Below are 20,010 nucleotides of genomic sequence, written 5' to 3'. Positions count from 1 at the left end.
AACAGCTTTAATTGCGATGTAACGAGTGTATATGACTAGACAAAAACTTTATATAGAGGCCAGAGGGTTAATGTAAATAAATTCGTTCATCTTTAAATCTGTGTTTTTACTAAATTTAGTTCAGGAACTTTTAAATCATCCTGCGTATATACACGCGTAAAAAGTTCTGATAGTATTATATCTATATACATAAATATGTGTGTGTGCAGAGAGAGAGACGTGATGAGTGTATACGATTAAGTAGGTTGTAGGTATGTGCACATGTATTATAAAAACCTTAAAATTAAGTAAATACAAATGTTATATTACATTATTATTCAAAGTAATGATTTTATCGCATACTCTTTATTATACAAATTAAGTACCTACTTGCGTAATTTGTACTTTATAGGAGATAGATTTGAAGAATTCTAAAAAATAATAAAAAAAAATAAATAGATAATTGAAGGTTTAAATTCCAAATAATTAGAAATTTTTCGTGATTTTATAAATAATTTAACTTCAAACTAGTTATATAATTAAGAGTAAAAATTTTTAAAATATTTAAAAGAATTTACTAGAATACTTAAAGTATCTAAACATAGATAATATTAGATATAAAGAGTATCTTAAAATACATTTAAAAATAAACTATTTTCTTTATAATGTTTTAATATATTAAAGTAAAATACATAATACATAATTTAAAATGGGTCCAAACGTTTTTACATCGGACATCATATATATTTTTATACAGTTATTGTCAATCAAAAATAATAATCTAAATATAATAAATAAATAATATCTAGTTATGTATAAATACGTATCGTTACCTATAGTGTATGCAATCTTATATACATATATATATGAGTATAAGACCAACAAATGTGAACAATTCGTTTAATTCTAATTTCGTAGGAATTTTTTTTTTACATATACTTAAGAATATTTTATGGGTTATGGAATATTTAACTTAGATAATCAGCAATTTAATATATTTCGAAATATTTTGTAAATTTTGAGAAAAAATGTAATTTACCTATTATCAATTTTAATATAATAAAGTACCCGGAAATTATTTTTAACATAATATATTAATACACCCATAGGTATTATTAATTGTTATTTTTTCATGTACTATGACTATACTATGTAATACAACTATTACTTTTACATTATTATATTTATATTATATTCTAATTCTTATTTAAGTGGAAAAAAATAAATGCATAAATAAAAATCGCATATTTTATTGATAGTTTTTGATTATTTTTAAATTTTCTCTATAATAAGAAATCTCATAAGTCATAATTAATAGTAATAAAAAATCATAATCTTAGATTTTAGTGTTCATTTTTAAATAAAGTAAGATTTAAAATAACATTCATCATAATTTTTTTTTTTTTTTGAGGGTTGTCTACCAATACTAAATATAGTGACTCAACTACAAGAGGGAGCGCTATATATAGAAGGGATGATAATCAAATTATATTTCATGAATATTTTATAAATAATAAACATAGTTACTAAATGCGCCTTGAGCAACTGTAATTGAACTTTTTCTTAAATTCTATACCTATGTTTATAAAACTTGAGTAAATAATTAGGTAGGTATAGTATATTATGCCATCATCATTCTATCCCTGAATCTAAATATTTTAAAATAATTAAATAAAACTTTAAAACTTTCTAATAAGTACATGGTCTAATTATTCACTTAAGTTTTCATTAAACGATTTACATTTTGCTGCATAGTTAAATTGAATTTTAAAAGTAGGTATCATACATCATAGTCCATAGATAGATACTTCTATTATAAAATACACAATATTTTTTGCCAAAATACAGATACAGATTCATTTTTTAAGAAGCGTATAATATAAATATAAAAATTAATTTATGTACTGCGTATTTTAGATACGTTGCAACACGGTTTATATATATACATATACAGGGGTTTTGATAATGTGGAATTTTTTAACTATTTAAATCTAAAAACCGACTCAATCAACGTCTATCCAGTGTGATTTAAAATTTAAACAAAGCTCTATGCGTGAGGCATCATGGTGAGTTTATTAATATATACATCGTATACGATTATAAATATATATATATGTATAATTATTTATAGTATAATAATATATCAACGAATAACGAATACACTGATACGTAAAGCGACCGCCTTCGACGAATATTTATTTAAATATATAAGTTATAAAATTAAACATGGTACCAATACATATAGTTACGTTTCGTTGAACTCTGGCGTGTATATTTTATTTTAGTCTTCAAGAATCTCATCCTTGGCCGTCACCGCCGCACTGCGTGGGGGCCTGCAGTGACGTATAGTAAAAGCTCGTGGCCAACGATCACCTACATTGTTATTATTGTCACCAAGTTTATACAGTAAGTATTTGTATGGCCTCGCCAATAACATCGTGAAAAAAAATTATTTGTAAATTATTATCAATTATTATTAAATATATATGAAATTTAGTTTCATATTATGCTAATTTATGAAATTATAAATTATAGGTATACATACTTATGCGATATAGTGACCAGTAACGTGACCACATGTACCTAGGTATTAAGTAAATGGAATTGTATTCATTCTTTAAAAATATTACGGGCTAAAATAGGGTGGGTAATGATTTTTTTTAATCTAATTATTAATTTATACTTTGAGATTCGAAAAAATACATATAAATAAATAATATGTAATGTTGCTGAATTTAAATACATAGGAAACCTATTACTTAACACATTTTATTTTTAAATATAATCATACATTTGAATATTTCTTATATTATTTTCAATGTATCAAGTTTAAAACTATGTTCATCATAAATAAGATACACATTACACATTAATTAAGTTAGATAACTTTCCCTCTTATTAAAAAATATTATTATTGAATAATAATAATGTCCGCTCAAAATGTAATAAGTCATATTATTATATGTTAAAAATTGTATTTTGTAATTTTGTACAGGAGTAGAAGAATTCGGCATTTTAAAAAAAAATTGAAAACTATTAATGTAGAATGTAGATAATCATTTTATCTAACTTCCGAACAATATTAATAGTTTTAAGAAAATCGTGAAAAAGATATTGATACAGTCATATTTATATAAGTATAATAAATTATAATTAGCTATATCAATAAAATTATACAAACTATACAATAAAACTTGATAAAAACTTGTTTAGGTACATATTATACATGTATATTTATTGTCGTTTTTAAAGCATTTCAAATAGGTTATGTACCTATATGGTTATATCTATACATATAACTATATAAGACGGGCAAAGCTCAAGAGCACAGATTAAACCTAAAATATTATCTAAGATAAGCGTGTCGATGTCATATATATATAGTTATAATTTAATGTCTTAATTAAAATTACGGGTTCATAGATAAACTCTTATTAGTTTCTTATTAGTTATTAGATGTTCTATATTTATCTATTAATTTTTTTTCTTTTTCTTACTTGAATCCTATACATTAAATCAAGTGATGGTTAAATAAAATATAATTATGCATACCTATTATAGGTATTTATATATACACAATATATATATATATATATTATACGTAAAAATAAACGTTATATAAAAAAGACAAGTTGAGTTAAACTATGTATTTAAGTACTTAGATAAATAGGCATACTATAATAAGCACCAGTTTATTGTTTAAACTATTTTCATGACCAATACGTATTAAATTGTACAATTAACCTGTCTAGTATTTGAAACTCGGTCGCCTTATGATCAGGTGGGGGCTTAAACTCAAAAATTAAATTATCAAAATAGTGATGCAAGAAACAGTTTGATATTATAGAATATTTTTCGTATTTCAAGTATAATTGTTTTAATAAAGGTCTTGTGGTCTCCTTACTTGGACATTTCTCAGAGCTTCAGCAACTCTGGCTTAAATACGTCATTGATTTAACTACTAGTTTTCATCGTAGGACCTTAGTTTTGTTCATGTCATTACTCATTACATATCTATCTGCTATCAATGAATAAAACTTCGAAATTATTTTTAATTAGATACAGAAAAATTCAATTATTTTCATAGAATTAAGGAACAATCATTATATTCTATTATGCTATATCTCTATCACGGAATAATGTGATTGTTCAATTGAAATTATGTGGACTAGCTGCATCAATATATCAGCAGCTATTTAGTAATTAGAGTTGTGAACTTGCTGTATTATACTATTATCTGACCTTTAAACCTCTTTCAATATTTCATCGTGGCTGATAGGCATTGCATTTACATTTATATTTTATATAATATAGGTATTCAATAAGATCCTCACTGCATAACAGTCCTAAATTCTAAATAGTTATTATAATATTATAATTGTAATCTAATACATTTTGAGTGTATACTTATTGTATATTTATTGTTCATCTAAAAATATTGATTATTAATATCAATTAAAAAAAATTGTCACCGCTGGGTATAGCTTATTTTAATCAGCCATGAGCCAATGAATGTTTACCGCACTATTAGCTCATACGCTTATTGTAAAATCATTTATAGATATTATGTAGTGTAGTTCTTAATTTTCTTATAAAAAATAAATCTAAGGGAAGTAAGGGAATATTATATCCATGTACAAACTACACAGTAGGATTAGGACTAACTACTAAGTTACACACTGTAATTTCAAATTGCATATATTATACTAGTTATTAGTTATACTAACCTAACCTAATATACTTATATAAACTTACATGGTTGCATGCGATTGATTTTTACGGCCATGGCCATTTTCGACCAAAAAATACACCATTCCTTCTGTTTCAGGCGATTCACTTTTAGACCTAATTTAAACAATGTTGATTAGTTGGTTTAATTCAATAATTGTAAACTGTATATCCTATATCGCTATTTAAGTGTTTAGAGACTTTAATAGATTGTAGTAGTACCAGGATAGCCAGGATTATAATGTTCTTATAGAAATCTCAAAATTTGAGTTTTCATTGTCTATAATAGTGATTATACTTAAAATATGATATTGTATTGGTACATATGGTACCTATACAATATACTTATCCAACAATACAAAAACAGAGGGAGGTATTTAGTTTATAGTTTAATACGTTTGTTTTTATGCGTTGTCTCCGTATTACAAACGCATACCTATAACAGAAAATTATACATTCCGAAAAATCTATTCAACGTCTAGTTCCGTTAGTCATGTATGTTTTACAGTAATTAATTTACTTACTATAAAATTTAAAAGTTAGAATATTACCTAGTGAGCCTCATATAGGTTTTTTTTATATATTTTAATTCTAAAGTGAGTTATATACTTATATAAAGTTTTAAAATACACAAATAGTTCATAATTCTAAAATTCTAGCTTCCTCTTAAATTATTAATCAACAATGATTATTTTTATTCATTACACTTGTTCAGAATAAAAATAATTATAGTTTAATGGATAGTCATTATATTATAGTCTGTTGTACTTATGTCTTATTATACAAGTATGTATAGTTTAGACGGTATAGTAAGTACATACCTACTATATACGTCATTAATACACTATACAAATTGTACCTAATACTTACCTAATTATTTAATTATCTTTGAAAATAAATAAATGAAAATAATAAATGTTAATTTTACCTTTTTATAAATTAGTTGTCGTTAAATCCTTAAATAGCAAGACACTGAATATTTAAAATGTCATTCCCGCTTTTTTACCTAAGGATAATATAAGAAAAATATAATCTTATACTCAATTTTGGCGGCTAACATTACTCTTTAAGGTTATTATAATATTATATATCTATACTGATATTGGTTAGAGATTATAAAATTACGTTTCGTGATCTATTTATCAATAAACAAAATATATTATCATGTTTGATATTTCCTCTTCCATTATTAAGCAATATTATTTGATATATATTATTACTATCCACTGACCACTATTAAATGTTGTGGTCCTCAATCCTAATCGTAACTCATAATCATTATTTATTCCTCATGCGTGTATTTGACTATGCGAATCTAAATGTCTGATAACTATATAACACCTAATAATTAATAACTATATATTGCATAATTCATTGTTATTAGATACTCCTACAGTAGTACAGAGTACAGACGTACTTCTTGTTGCGATATTCGTTTAATTCATATTTTCCACGTGGTTTTTTGCGGTTTCGGCTTAATCACTCAGGTAGTTTAACCAACAAGTGATTCATATAATAATTTATATGACACCTGATTTATATTTTTTGAAAGCGTCAAAAAAGTTTTCATTTATTTATAAAAACCATTTATTTTTGTAGATCTTGTTATGGCTAGTGTACTTGTGGTTGGTGGTGGAGGTCGAGAACATGCAATTGCTTGGAAATTATCACTTTCTTCAAAAGTAAGAATAATTTAAATTTTAAATAATAATTTTAAATTGAGTCAATACTTACTTATTTTAAATAGTCATTAGTCATTACCAATTGCTTGTTTTTTATACTTGAATTTATCAGTATTGATTCATAAATATTGAGTTATAAATGATATATTTACTCAATAGTTTTTATTAAGTAAATAACATATTTAAAATATTTAGGATAATACCTACTCATATCAAGTTGCATCGAAACACAGTTGACTAAAATTTAATGGATTAATCATGAGCTACTAAATCATGTTTAAGGAATCATAGTTGATTTATTAATTATTGGTGATTGTCAATGCAACCCTAAATAAATAAATAAATTCCTTATGCTATTCAATACCATTGTTATATTATTTTAGTATTATTATAATTTTTAATTTTTATACTATATAAATTAAACAAAAGCAATCAATCATAATATATATATTTTATTATTTATTTAATTTTAAACTATACCTTTATTTACATGAAAACCTATATGTATCTAAGTACAAAATTCTGTTATAGCCAACATATATTAAATAAATAAATATATATATATGTCTAATTTTCTTATCTAATAAAGAATTTATATTGTTAGTTGTATGAGTGTAATAAGTATTAGAATTAGACCCAGGGGTGGATTTAGGTATGTAGTGGCCTATGGGCGGAATGTATTGTGAGGCCCCTTATGCATAAACAAGAAAATATATTTTTTTATTAAAATATCATACAATTGTGGGGGCCCTTGGACTGTAGCCCACTCAGTCCTCCCCTAAATCCGGCCCTGACTAAACCCATGTGATTATGTAAGTATTTTGTATTAATAGTTTTTAGAAATCTGGTTTAGACAAAAGCTAGTGGGATAGGTACATCTTTGTTAAATAGTTTTTAATTTGTTTAATAAGAATAATTAATTTTCTTACAATAGTATAAAATGAGTAAGAGTAAAGGTTGTCCAACTTACATCAGAGACAGTAATGTACACCAATTATGTATTATTAAAGTTTTTATAGTATTTCAGTATTTGTACCTGTAGTGGAGATATTGGACAATGAAGTTATAAAAATTATATTTGTAGATAAGTCTACCTATTTTAAGATATTATGTCAATTACTTATAAATATATCATAATAAATTTTTATTTTTACAGGTGAAGAAAATTTATATTACACCAAACAATATTGGAGCTGTATTATTGCCTCAAGTCGAATTTGTAGATTTAGATGTTAACAATTTTGAAGTATGAATAAAAAAATATTGTTAATATTTATTTTTTTTTAAAAAATCATGTTAACTAAACATAAATTAGGAATTTACCATTTTTAATTTTGTTTATTTTTAGTGGTATACTTTGAATATTTTTCGGGGTATCCCTTAGTGTATGAATTACAGTATGATTTTTGAGGACAAATAATTTTTTTACATTTTACAAACTTGTTTAGAATCAAACTAAAAATTTTTATTTGAACTTGAACCAAACCAAACTTAAAATTTTTTTTAAATTTATAGTATTATCTTAATATAGTTAAAAATAATGACATAATTAACTTCACCTTTAAAATAATTTTATATATATTTTTTTTTTTCATGAAGTTTAGTATAATACTGATTTTATTATTTTGAATATTTGCTAATTTTATTTATTTATTTTTTTTTAATAGTGTAACATCACTAATTCTATGTTGTATATTATAATTCTGATATTTGTATATTTTTGCGTTGGTTAAAATTTTGAAGTGGGTGTTAAAAATTTGAATACACACTAATATAGGGCTAACAGCATTGACAATAATATAAATTGTATATTAATTTAAATATTATTTTTGGAAATGATTTTACATTATTTTTAAAAAAAATTATAGTTATTAGCAAAATGGTGCGTGGAGAAATCTATAGACTTAATAGTTGTGGGTCCTGAAGATCCTCTTGCATCAGGAATTGCGGATGTATTAGCTACTTACAATTTGAACTGTTTTGGACCATCTGCTAAAGCTGCTCGCATTGAAAGTGACAAAGAATGGTCAAAAGAATTTATGAATGAATTTAATATTCCAACAGCCAAATGGAGATCATTTAATGATGTTAAACAAGCAACAGATTTTGTTTATTCGTAATTATTTTAATTATTATTTATGAATATTATTTTTATATGACTCTTGTTTAATCTATATTGTAAATTTGTACTAGGGCTGATTATCCTGCATTAGTAGTAAAAGCTAGTGGTCTTGCTGCAGGAAAAGGAGTGGTAGTTGCTTCTAATAAACAAGAAGCATGTTTGGCATTAGATGCTATCTTAACAGAAAATCGCTTTGGTAAAGCTGGTCAGACCGTTGTAGTTGAAGAATTATTACAAGGAGAAGAAGTTTCTGTATGATACATTCATTTCAATTTAGTAAAGCGTTAATATTTATATTTGGTATTTTTCTTTTAGGTTTTATGTTTTACTGATGGTGTTAATATAAATGTCATGCTACCAAGTCAAGATTATAAAAGGGCATATAATCAAGATAAGGGTCCTAATACTGGAGGTATGGGAGCATTTTGTCCTTGTTACAACATGCCTCAAAATGAGTTAGATGAGGCAAAAAATATTTTACAAAGGGCTGTCGATGGTCTCCGTAATCGTGGGACTCCTTTTGTTGGTGGGCATTTTTATTGATCATTGTTATTTTTAAAGATTATCAATTTATTTATTTTATATTTTTAGGTGTTCTTTATGCTGGACTAATGGTGACTAATGATGGTATTAGAGTTTTAGAGTTCAATTGTCGTTTCGGTGATCCTGAAACCCAGACAATATTGCCACTATTAGAATCAGACCTTTATGATATTATGAAAGTATGCAATTACTAATTAATAATTATTATTAGTATTAATTTTTAAAATATTACTTAAAATTATTATATTAAATTTACAAATGTTAATACTTAACTAGGCATGTTGTGATGGTACTTTGAATAAATCTGAAGTTAAATGGAAAACTGATCAATTTTGCGTTGGTGTTGTGATGGCTAGTAGAGGTTATCCGTTGACATCCAGTAAAGGAGATATAATATCTGGTAAATTATTCAATTGAGTTATTAATTAATATTTAATTAAAATAATTAATTTTTTTTTTTGAAATATGGCTATAATTAAGAATTTTTTAGGATTACCTAGTGTAACAAAAGGTATGGTATTCCATATGGGTACTAAATTGAACAATTATGGGGAAGTAGTTACAAATGGCGGCCGTGTGTTGATTGTGGTAACTACTCATCAAGACTTAGTTTTAGCTGCTGCTAGAGCCACCATGGCTTGTGGCAGAATAATTTTTAATGGTGCTCAATTCAGAACTGATATTGCTCATAGAGGAATTGCTAGGTTTGAATCATCAATTTTTTATTTTTTAGATGATTACCTATTCTTGTTTTATTATTTTTAGAGCAATTCTTGCTAAGGGTGCTACAACCTACAAGTCTAGTGGTGTTGACATAACTGCTGGAAATAATTTAATTCCAATTTATAAACAAATGGTGTCCATTACAAAACGCCAAGGAGTGCTTGGAGATTTGGGTTCATTTGGTGCCATGTTTGATCTCAAAGCAGCTGCATTCAAGGACCCAATACTTGTATCCAGTTCAGATGGAGTTGGCACAAAATTAAAGGTATAATATAGGGATGATTAAGATAACTTTATTCGGTGTATTCAAATAGTACTCATGGTTTTGAGAAACGCTATGTTAGGAAATAACAGTCACAGTCACATATATATTTTAATGACACTTGGTGCTAACAAAAGGAGGACACAACTCAGTTGTCTCAATATACAAAATATCTTTTTATTTTTTCTTGAATACAATCCTATTTATTATTCATGTTCAGTATTCACTATTTTTTTTTAAAGGTTGCTCTAACATGTAATAGTCATGAATCAATTGGACAAGATCTTGTTGCAATGTGCGTTAATGATATATTAGTTCATGGAGCTGAACCTTTATTTTTCCTTGATTATTATGCAACTGGTCGATTGGAAGGAGGAGCTGTTGTTCAAGTCGTTAAAGGCATTGTAGATGGTTGCCACCAATCTGGGTGTGCTCTTATAGGTAATAATTTTTTTATAGTTTATTTTTATAAATAAATTATTTAATTGGCATTTATTTTTAGGTGGAGAAACTGCAGAAATGCCAGGCCTTTATCATAATAATGACTATGATGTAGCAGGTTTTGCAGTAGGAGCAGTAGAACGAAACAAGATTTTGCCTCATATTAATGATATTGTTTCTGGAGATGTTGTTATTGGTTTAGAATCAAGTGGTGTTCATGCTAATGGATTTAGTTTAATTCGTAAAATAATGGACATGGGCTGTCATAAATTTACAGATGAAGCCCCTTTTAGCTTGGACAAAAAGACTTATGGTTAGTTTTTAATTATTTTAATGACATAAATTCATATTTGTGTTTTTTTTTGCTTCAAATATTTTAAAAGTTTGAATACATTTTTAGGTGAAGAACTTTTAACTCCTACAGTAATTTATGTTAAACATGTATTACCTTCAATAAGAAATAATCATATAAAAGCATTGGCTCATATTACTGGAGGTGGTTTAATAGAAAATATTCCACGTATTTTACCAAAAAATAAAAAAGTTATTTTAGATGCTACAAAATGGAATATACAGCCTGTATTTGGTTGGATAGCTGCAACAGGTAAAATTAATATTTACTATTTATTTACTTTTGCGTTTTATTAAGTAATTAATTTTGATATGTATTTAATTTGGTTGAATAGGTAGTATTAATGAAACGGAAATGTTACGAACTCTGAACTGTGGTTTGGGTATGACATTAATAGTTGATAAGAAACACGTTGAAGATGTTCTGGCTGCTACTAATGGTAAAGTTGTTGGCATAGTTGATGAAAAAATGCCTGGTAAGTTCCCCCCAGTTTACATAATATATCAAAAAGTATAAATAACTTTTTGTAGACTGTGTAACAATACATATATATAATTTAGAAAAAAGAGAGCTCAAAGTGTGAACTTTCATTAATACTTGTAGACGAACAACCAGTTGAAGTGAAAAAATTCGCGAATGCCATGGAGCCTTTGATGCGTCCCCATATTCAGACCTATGTGGCATCTAGGATGCATCCTAAAATGCGTGTAGCTGTTCTTATATCAGGATCTGGAACCAATTTACAGGTGAAATATAACAGTATTAATTATTATTTATAATAATTAGAGTCATTTTGCAACTATTTGTTATTATTATTTTTTAATGTAGTCATTGATTGATACTACTACTGATGATCCATCTATGATGTCTGAAATTGTTATAGTAATCTCGAATAGACCTGGAGTAGAAGGTCTAAATCGTGCCAGGCGTGCTGGTATATTGGCTTTGGTAATACATTATAAAATAATGTTTTGTGCGTTGATTTATGTATATTGATATTTTTAGGAAATAGATCATACTAAATTTAATACAAGAGAAGAATTTGAAAATGAAATATTGAAAGCATTAGATCAAACACAAGTCGATGTTGTTTGCTTAGCTGGTTTTATGCGCGTGTTAACAAAGAACTTTGTGAGCAAATGGAGAGGTCGTCTATTAAACGTACATCCTTCACTCTTACCTTTATTCAAAGGTCTCCGTCCTCAAAAGCAAGCTATTGAATCCGGTGTACGAGTTGCTGGCTGTACAGTCCATTTTGTAGAAGTAAATATTTTTATTTTTATTTTTATTTCTTATTATCTAAATTTATTTGTGAATATAATTTTTAGGAAGAAATTGATGCTGGAGCAATTATAGTACAAGAATCTGTGAATATAAGCTTAGACGAAACAGAAGAAAGTCTTATTGAAAAAATTAAGAAGGTTGAACACATTGCTTTTCCAAAAGCTTTAAAACTGTTAGCTACTAATCAAGTTTATTTGGATAAAGATATTGGTAAAGTAAAATGGTTATCTAATTCAAGTGATGTATTTAGAAATATTGTTTAAATAACAATTGAAATTATTTTTACATTTATTTTATATTCTATAATTTTTATTTTATTTTTCTATTAGTTATAAATATATAATTGTTTCTAAATAGGTACATACACAATATTTAAAAAAATTTTATAAAGTTTATTTTTCTTGTACCTACCTAATTTTTTACTATAATGCTATGTATTTGTAATACTTGTAACGCATTCTTTTAGCATTTTTATGATTTTACCGATTCAAATATATTATACATTATCGTTTTAAATTATAATATGTATATGTTTCAATAAATAAAATTATTATTTCATCATTGTTTTTATTTTTTATGTGTGCATTATAATATAAGTAAGGTAATTTCATGATGAATCATTCATTATTTAAAAAACTATTAACGTTTTTGAAAATATTTGTTTTGTATAATTTACAGTTGAAATAAAATAATTTTTTTTAAATAAACATATTTTGATCATCATAAAGTTTTTACTTTTTTGATCTATAACATATTATTCATTTTTAAAAGCAGCAGAATATTATTCACAGTGGCGTAAACAGGGGATCCAAAGTATTCCCAAGTTCTACATCTCTATAATTTCAAATATTTATTGTTTTATTTTTTAAGATTTTATTATCATTTATATTTTAGTTTCTGAACGAAGTGATGAATCTGTTGATTTTAAAACGAAGTATTTATTTTTGTTTTTGTGTGTGTACAGCATAACTTGTCGAAATATTGTTTCAATTTTAAATTTCAGGGTTTGTTTCGGATGGAAAAGTGAACATCTTTGGAACATTATAGAGATCAAAAGTTAGTATTTTCTATTAGTTTTCAAAAAAATCTGAAAAAACAAAAAAAAAAGGTGACGGAAAACAGGAATTTTATGAAAAACCCGTTTTCAAAAAATCGATTTTTTTTTTATTGCTGAAACTCAAAAAAGGATCACTGTAAATACTTGAAATTTTCACCAAATATTTATTTTAGTGTTATCTATACACGGTTAAATTTTCAAAATATTCTAGCTTTTTTGAAGTATTTATAGACTAAAATTTTCGATTTTTTTTTTTTTTTTTTTTGAAACGTCGATAAAAATAAATTTGGATGCCCAAAAAAACTTGAAAATTTAATACATGATTTTTTATTAGTCGTTTTAATTGTAGTTAAAAAATCATAAATCGTTAATTATAATTTTTTTTTTGTTATCGTTCAAAGATCAAATTCTTGCAAAATATGTCAAAATCGCGAAAATTTGTAAGTAATTTTGTAATTGAAAATTCATAAAATTAGAACCATAGGTATTTACGCCACTGATTATTCACAATATATAAAAACGTAACAATCGAAATTCAGATGAGTAATTATTACTTATAGGGTTATAATTTATAAGTATATTTAAAGTTTAGGTAAGCATAATTGCAAAACAAACAATTTATATACCCTTCACTCTGTTCACCTAAACTTTAAATACCTACTCATAAACTAAAAAAATCGGAATTTCGATTGTTACCTGTGTATTGATGTATTGCAAATAATATTTCTGCTTCGAAATATGAAATCAAAAAAATATATGTTAGTCATTTAAAAAAGTAAAAAACTTAAAAAATATAATTTTGTTTTGATTAAATTATGTATAAGAAATATATTTTTTTAATGTTAATAATTATTAAAATAACGAGTGATTCATGATAAAAGAATCATTCATTATCTAAATATTTAACAGGTTTTAATGGTTTTATTAAAAATTGAATGGTGTAAATATTTATAACTAATTAATTTAGTTAAATATATTGGGATTAAGTGTAATGAAATAAATATTAAGTATTGCCTATTAAACATTAAAAAAAAAAAATAATCTCAATAACAATTTAGACATATTTTTAATATGATGAAGTATAATTCAGTATTATACCTACTGTCACTTAGACAATTATATTTCAATAATGCAACAGTAGATAATTAATTCTTTAGTTTTCAGTGTAGAAATTGAGTTAGAAATTATAAAGTATATTAGTATATTACATCAATAATTTAGAGGTATACGCAACAATACAAAAAAGTATATCACCATAGCAACATAATATTTTATTGCATTTTTTTTATCTATTTTAACATGTATATGTTTTATGGCTGGGGGTTATTCTGTTAATTTGTTCGAAACCGAGAATGTTACCAGTCGAGACTGTGACTAACTCTTTGATTGTTTTTTATTTAAATAAAAATGGGAGTAAGTATATAATAATAAAAGCACCGATTATTCACGTACCTACCTAATATTTATTATTATATATTATTTTATTTAATAGGATTTAAAAGCTACTACAATAAAGGATGCAATAAAAAATTGGGAAGATGAAAATAAGGAATCTGCGAGTGAAGCTACAAATATTTGTTTACAATTCCAATGGCCGCCGATCGAAAAAATGGATAATAATTTATCAGTTTTAACTAAATGCGAGTAAGTGTGTGTTTTAATATAAAATAATGTTTGTTAAATATTAAATACTTTTGAGATGCAAATGTTAATATTTTTTTAGAAAATTATCATTAAGTACAAATATGATTGAGAAAATAAATGGTCTTGCTGCTTTAAGGAATTTAAAAATTTTATCGTTGGGACGAAACTATATTAAGGCTTTTACTGGGCTTGAACCATTGGCCGATACTTTAGAAGAATTGTGGATATCTTATAACTTTATTGAAAAAATGAAAGGTGTTCTAGGCATGCGTAAACTTAAAGTTTTACACATGTCCAATAATAATGTTAAAGAATGGGCAGAAGTAAATAAACTTGCAGAAATGGAAAGTCTCAAAGACTTTTTATTCGTCGGTAATTTTTTATTATATACCTAAGTAGCTGTGTTATTCGAATTAGGCATATTAAAATTTATAATACACACTTTAACTGTATTACTATAATAATTAATAACTTATACATTGAATAGGTAATTATAAATTATTCACCTATTACTAAAGATCATTTGTCAAAAATAATGCTATTGTTAAAACTTAAAATTACTTAAATAATGTAATACTGGACAATATACATTACGTACATGTTTCTATTCAATTTTGAATATTATCAATTAATAATTAATATGTGGCATAATATTACAATAAAATATATTATATTAATTGAAAACATGTTAGTGCTCAATTTTCATATTAATTTATTCAATTAATGTTGGTACTTTGGTAGTTATTAAAAAAAATAGTTCACAATATCCTTAAATAATATAGGCAATACAGCATCAGTTTATTACATTGTGTTTGTACACATTATATTTGTCTAACAACATAATAATAATTATAATTTTCTTAGGAAATCCACTTTACGACTGTTTAGATGAATCTGTATGGCGTAGTGATTGTATTAGAAAGCTTCCTAAGCTAGTAATATTGGATGGAGTGCCAATCATAAGAGATTAAACACATTTCAGTGGTAAACAAACAAGTCTAAATTTACTAGGTAATTTAATATTTTGTATTATTTAAGAATAAAAATGTATGATTTATTATTATGATGCCGGATTAACATATTTATTGCCTATTTGCCTGAAGTTATGTCAATTCTAGAGCTTTGAATTAATTAATATATATCTAATATTTTGATTATTTTTTGTAATACAATTTTTTAAGTCTACTATTATTAATTATGTTATGTAAGAACTCAAAATGTTTAATACATGGAGTATTAAGTATTAACTATTAATGTCGAAAATGAAACTATGATTAATTTGGCATTGTGATTTGTGATTACATGTACAATTAGTTTTTAATTAAAATTATATTTATCATCCATAGGAATCGTTTAATTATTATTTGAGCAAGTTCAAGCCGCCTGGATGGTTGGATAGATCATAATGTCATATTATTTCAAAACTGCATACTTTATTCACATTTTCAACTAACAAAACTAAAAAATCTAAATTATGAAATTTGATTAGAAACAACAGAAACCACAACCAGTTGTACGTTTCATTTATACTCAAAAATAACTAGACCTAAGATTTTTTGTTCAAACACATCATAGTAGTATAGTACATATTATTGTACATCCTCGCATATTCTGGTTATTAGTAATACAATAATAGCAACTTATACATAATTTAATAATGTAAACGATAAAGATGAATGATGATAATCCGCATAGAAACTTTTAAGAAAATAATAGTGTACTTAAGTTTTAATAGCTAAATAATTTTTTTATAATAAATTTCATAAGGTGTATTGAAAACAATGTGTATAAAGTAATTTATGATTTTATGAAGTTATATAAATAAAGTACAAAGTATTTATAAAATGATTATTTCTTGAAATGGTAGGTACATAAAAATTTAGCTTATATTATCATACAATATATTTTATAACTAATTCCTACTTTTTATCACTTGGTATACCTAGTTGGTACAACAAAGTACCCTTTTGTAGAAGGCGGCATCCCCGAGTGATCACATAAAACTTATCAAACATTATTGAAATCAATGAAATCTAAAGTCCGACCGTAGGTATAAATAGAAATAATTAACCTAATAACCAAAGTTACCAAAGTATAGAAACTGATTCGATTTACTCACTAATTAGTAATTTTATTAGATTATGATGTAAGGTTATAACTTATATTGAACAAATATTTAATTAGGTACCTACCTACTATATTGTCGACAAATTTACCGTCGAATAACTTACTCTTTTCGATTCAGGTGTGCCCGTAGACATAAATATATACATCATATTATAAGTACATAGATGACGAATGTACTCGACGTAGTAGGTATAGTACCTACCTACTTGAATGCCTTAAATTATGATACAGAAGCACTTCATATAGGTAAATAGTATAGAAGTACCTAGTCGTAATAAATATACTCAAAGCTGGACAAGATACCATACAAAGTATCTAAATACAAGATACAAGATACTTTATACATTTATTTATTCATTTATTTAGGATACAATTTTCTCACGTTAAATTTTATTATAAATTATATTATATCACACTAAAACTTACCTATAACAATAATATTATGTATTTATGTTATATGCATATAAAACAATACGACTAAACATAAACTGAACTGAACTTCAGATGTTGAGTAAGTTTAGTTATGGGATAAATTCTAATTTAACTTTATATCGATACAGTAATATAATACACATACAGTTCAAAATTAGAATTTGTAATTATAATTTTAAGATGAACAACACCACCAGCTCCAGGTTTTGCATTCCCTGGCATCGTGTTATAACCGATTTTCTTCATATTTACATATAAATTTATTCTCACCATAAAAACAATAGAAATGTTGTTATCTGTATTTATTCATCTTTACCAGACAAATATTTCAACATTATTATTCTAAACGTTTTATCGTGTACATCGCATCAATACAATAAATAAATTATGTCTCGATCTGATATAAGTTGAATAGTTGTAGACGAATTAAGAAGTCCAACATGTCATGTCGGTCGGAAGTAGCTGTTAACAATTTTACACGCCTGGAAAGAAAGTAAGTACAGCTCATTGCTAAACATCGCATTCATAGAGCATCAATTCAATATCAATATAGGTACCGTGTTCCTCAATGAAAATCAAAAAGAAAAGATTGTTGCCTATGATGAACACGAATAAAAATTGCAGTTTGGGAAATTCACTAAAAAAACATTACAATTTGATGCCAAACATGGCATTCATGGATTATGAATTCGGAATAAAGTCACCGAATTCTACCATAATAACAACCGAAGAAGCATGTCTGCAGGAAGAAATCAACGTTGAAAGCGATGGTTTAGCTGTCGACTGTCGTAAAGGATAAACCGAAACGCCGATCTCTATATGTAAACGTTTTTAAAGATTTATCAGGCACATGTTTTGTTGAGGTTCATAGCTTATTTTTTTGCGTTGTGCAGAAAATTATTATTATAAATAATAATCAGCTAGTATAAATAGTATATTTTTGTTTTGTGCATCAGAAGTGTAAAGTTTATTTTATACCAGGCAAACAATCGTCAAAAATAGTATAAAAACGTAACGATTGTATAATGTGGTATACGTTATATAAGGGGGCTACCTAAAAATCATATATACATATTATATAGGTACTTATAGTAGCTAGAACTTTATATTACTATAATATCGACTGACTAACGACAAATGCAACACGCCATTACTACCGTTACTTTTTTTACAATTAAAATGAAGGCTAAATAGAAAAAAAGGTAATTTAATTTTTGAAAATTCACCCCCCCCCCTTGGATGACTTCTGTATCAGCTACTGTACACCACGATTTAAGATAACGAAAATTAAAAAAATCATATATTCTATATAGATCCGTAAAAAACTGTATTTATTTAAAAAAAAATAAAACCTTTTAACGGTTATAAAACAAATAGAGGCGTAGGGGAATGATCCCTCATGAATCTTTTTATTATTAAATACTTAACCCCTTTTAAAGAAAAAAAGATCCTTCTACTAGGAAGTTCTTAAGTTGGAAGATTATAATAGCTTTTTATCGTTGGATACTTGGATATGAATCTCGAACGACTAAAACCATTTTACATCCATTAGGTATGCTGTGTATTGGGTACTAATTACTTATAGACATTTTGTTTTTGTAACAGTTTTTCTTGGTTTTCAAATGAGTACAAACACTTCAAACGGGTAATTATAAATAATAGTAATAACAATATAAATTATAAAATATTGTTTTTATACTTTAAATTTTAATACATTTTACTAATGATGATGCAATACGTTTACAAAAATATATGGCCTATGCACATTGTACACACTGAACATTGAAGCCCGAAGGAAAAGTATAAATAACAAAATATCCTCAAGCGGTAAACCATAATGATATATTGTTATTTGTCTATTACAAAATACCTTCTTTTAAAATAATATTGTATTGTGTATAGTATTTTCGGTGTACCTATCAACTCAATAAATATTTGAAATTTTTTTTATAGAGTAGGTATGTCGTATCTATGCATATACAATGTAATAATACATGTCTCATACTCCCATTATGCTGCAATGCTACATCATATAAGTATGAGAGTAAGGCTTTTTAAAATATCTAAATAATTTCTTAACACAACAATAACTCATCAATAGGATAAACAAGTGTAAAAAGTATCCTGAATGTTGGCCAATTAAAGTTTGGGTTACAGTCGTTACATAAATATTAAACAACTATAGCGTTTATTATGATTTATTGATTTATGATAATAAAATAAACTTTTCGATGTAGGTACCTAACCTATACCTAACTCTGATACTAATAAATAATGGTTGGACTTTCAACGATTGGACAAATAAGATTATAAGAATATCTTATACTTTTATATGACTATTCAATTATTAAATATATTTTTTTTTCGGACGATAAACATAATAATTTAGTGACTACTGACTATGATATAAAGGTACACACAGTTTATTTTTAACGTAACTTATTTTTGGAACTATCCTAATTCAAACATCAAACAGTTTATTTTTTTAATAAAATTAAAATTGTTATAATTGTTACCATATTATCGTATAATATGTAAATATGTTATTGTGTAAATTATTTAATATAATATATCATTAATTAAGAGCATTAGGGCATTTGGCTTACAAATTACAATAATCATACCTTACGAGTT

At 25.7% G+C, this 20,010-nt stretch overlaps 2 protein-coding genes and 1 long non-coding RNA gene across 3 annotated transcripts; 2 read left to right on the top strand and 1 right to left on the bottom strand.

Annotated features, from left to right (window-relative positions):
- Positions 1-1,296: 1,296 nt before the first annotated feature.
- On the bottom strand, positions 1,297-5,851 carry LOC126550079 (uncharacterized). Its single transcript, XR_007604092.1, has 3 exons — positions 5,636-5,851; positions 4,735-4,824; positions 1,297-2,352 (listed from the first exon to the last, which is right to left on the bottom strand). It is a non-coding gene; the product is annotated as an uncharacterized LOC126550079 (long non-coding RNA).
- Positions 5,852-6,013: 162 nt separating this feature from the next.
- On the top strand, positions 6,014-12,677 carry LOC114133025 (trifunctional purine biosynthetic protein adenosine-3). The gene is made up of 18 exons (XM_027998644.2): positions 6,014-6,194; positions 6,307-6,389; positions 7,546-7,635; positions 8,258-8,505; positions 8,583-8,763; positions 8,827-9,037; positions 9,103-9,233; positions 9,331-9,454; positions 9,545-9,758; positions 9,820-10,042; positions 10,282-10,480; positions 10,542-10,793; positions 10,881-11,084; positions 11,167-11,307; positions 11,436-11,578; positions 11,661-11,780; positions 11,838-12,095; positions 12,161-12,677. Exons 2-18 carry the CDS (start codon positions 6,315-6,317, stop codon positions 12,377-12,379), a joined length of 3,033 nt encoding a protein of 1,010 aa, XP_027854445.2. The 5' UTR covers positions 6,014-6,194; positions 6,307-6,314; the 3' UTR covers positions 12,380-12,677.
- Positions 12,678-14,422: 1,745 nt separating this feature from the next.
- LOC114133026 (dynein axonemal light chain 1) lies at positions 14,423-16,594 on the top strand. The gene is made up of 5 exons (XM_027998645.2): positions 14,423-14,586; positions 14,666-14,817; positions 14,897-15,189; positions 15,682-15,828; positions 16,164-16,594. The coding sequence occupies exons 1-4, from the start codon at positions 14,581-14,583 to the stop codon at positions 15,786-15,788; spliced, it is 558 nt and encodes a 185-aa protein (XP_027854446.1). The 5' UTR covers positions 14,423-14,580; the 3' UTR covers positions 15,789-15,828; positions 16,164-16,594.
- The last annotated feature ends 3,416 nt before the right edge of the window (positions 16,595-20,010 follow it).

This window comes from Aphis gossypii, chromosome 2, assembly GCF_020184175.1.
Source record: "Aphis gossypii isolate Hap1 chromosome 2, ASM2018417v2, whole genome shotgun sequence".
Lineage (NCBI taxonomy): Eukaryota > Metazoa > Arthropoda > Insecta > Hemiptera > Aphididae > Aphis > Aphis gossypii.
This window is presented reverse-complemented; position numbering and strand designations above follow the sequence as displayed.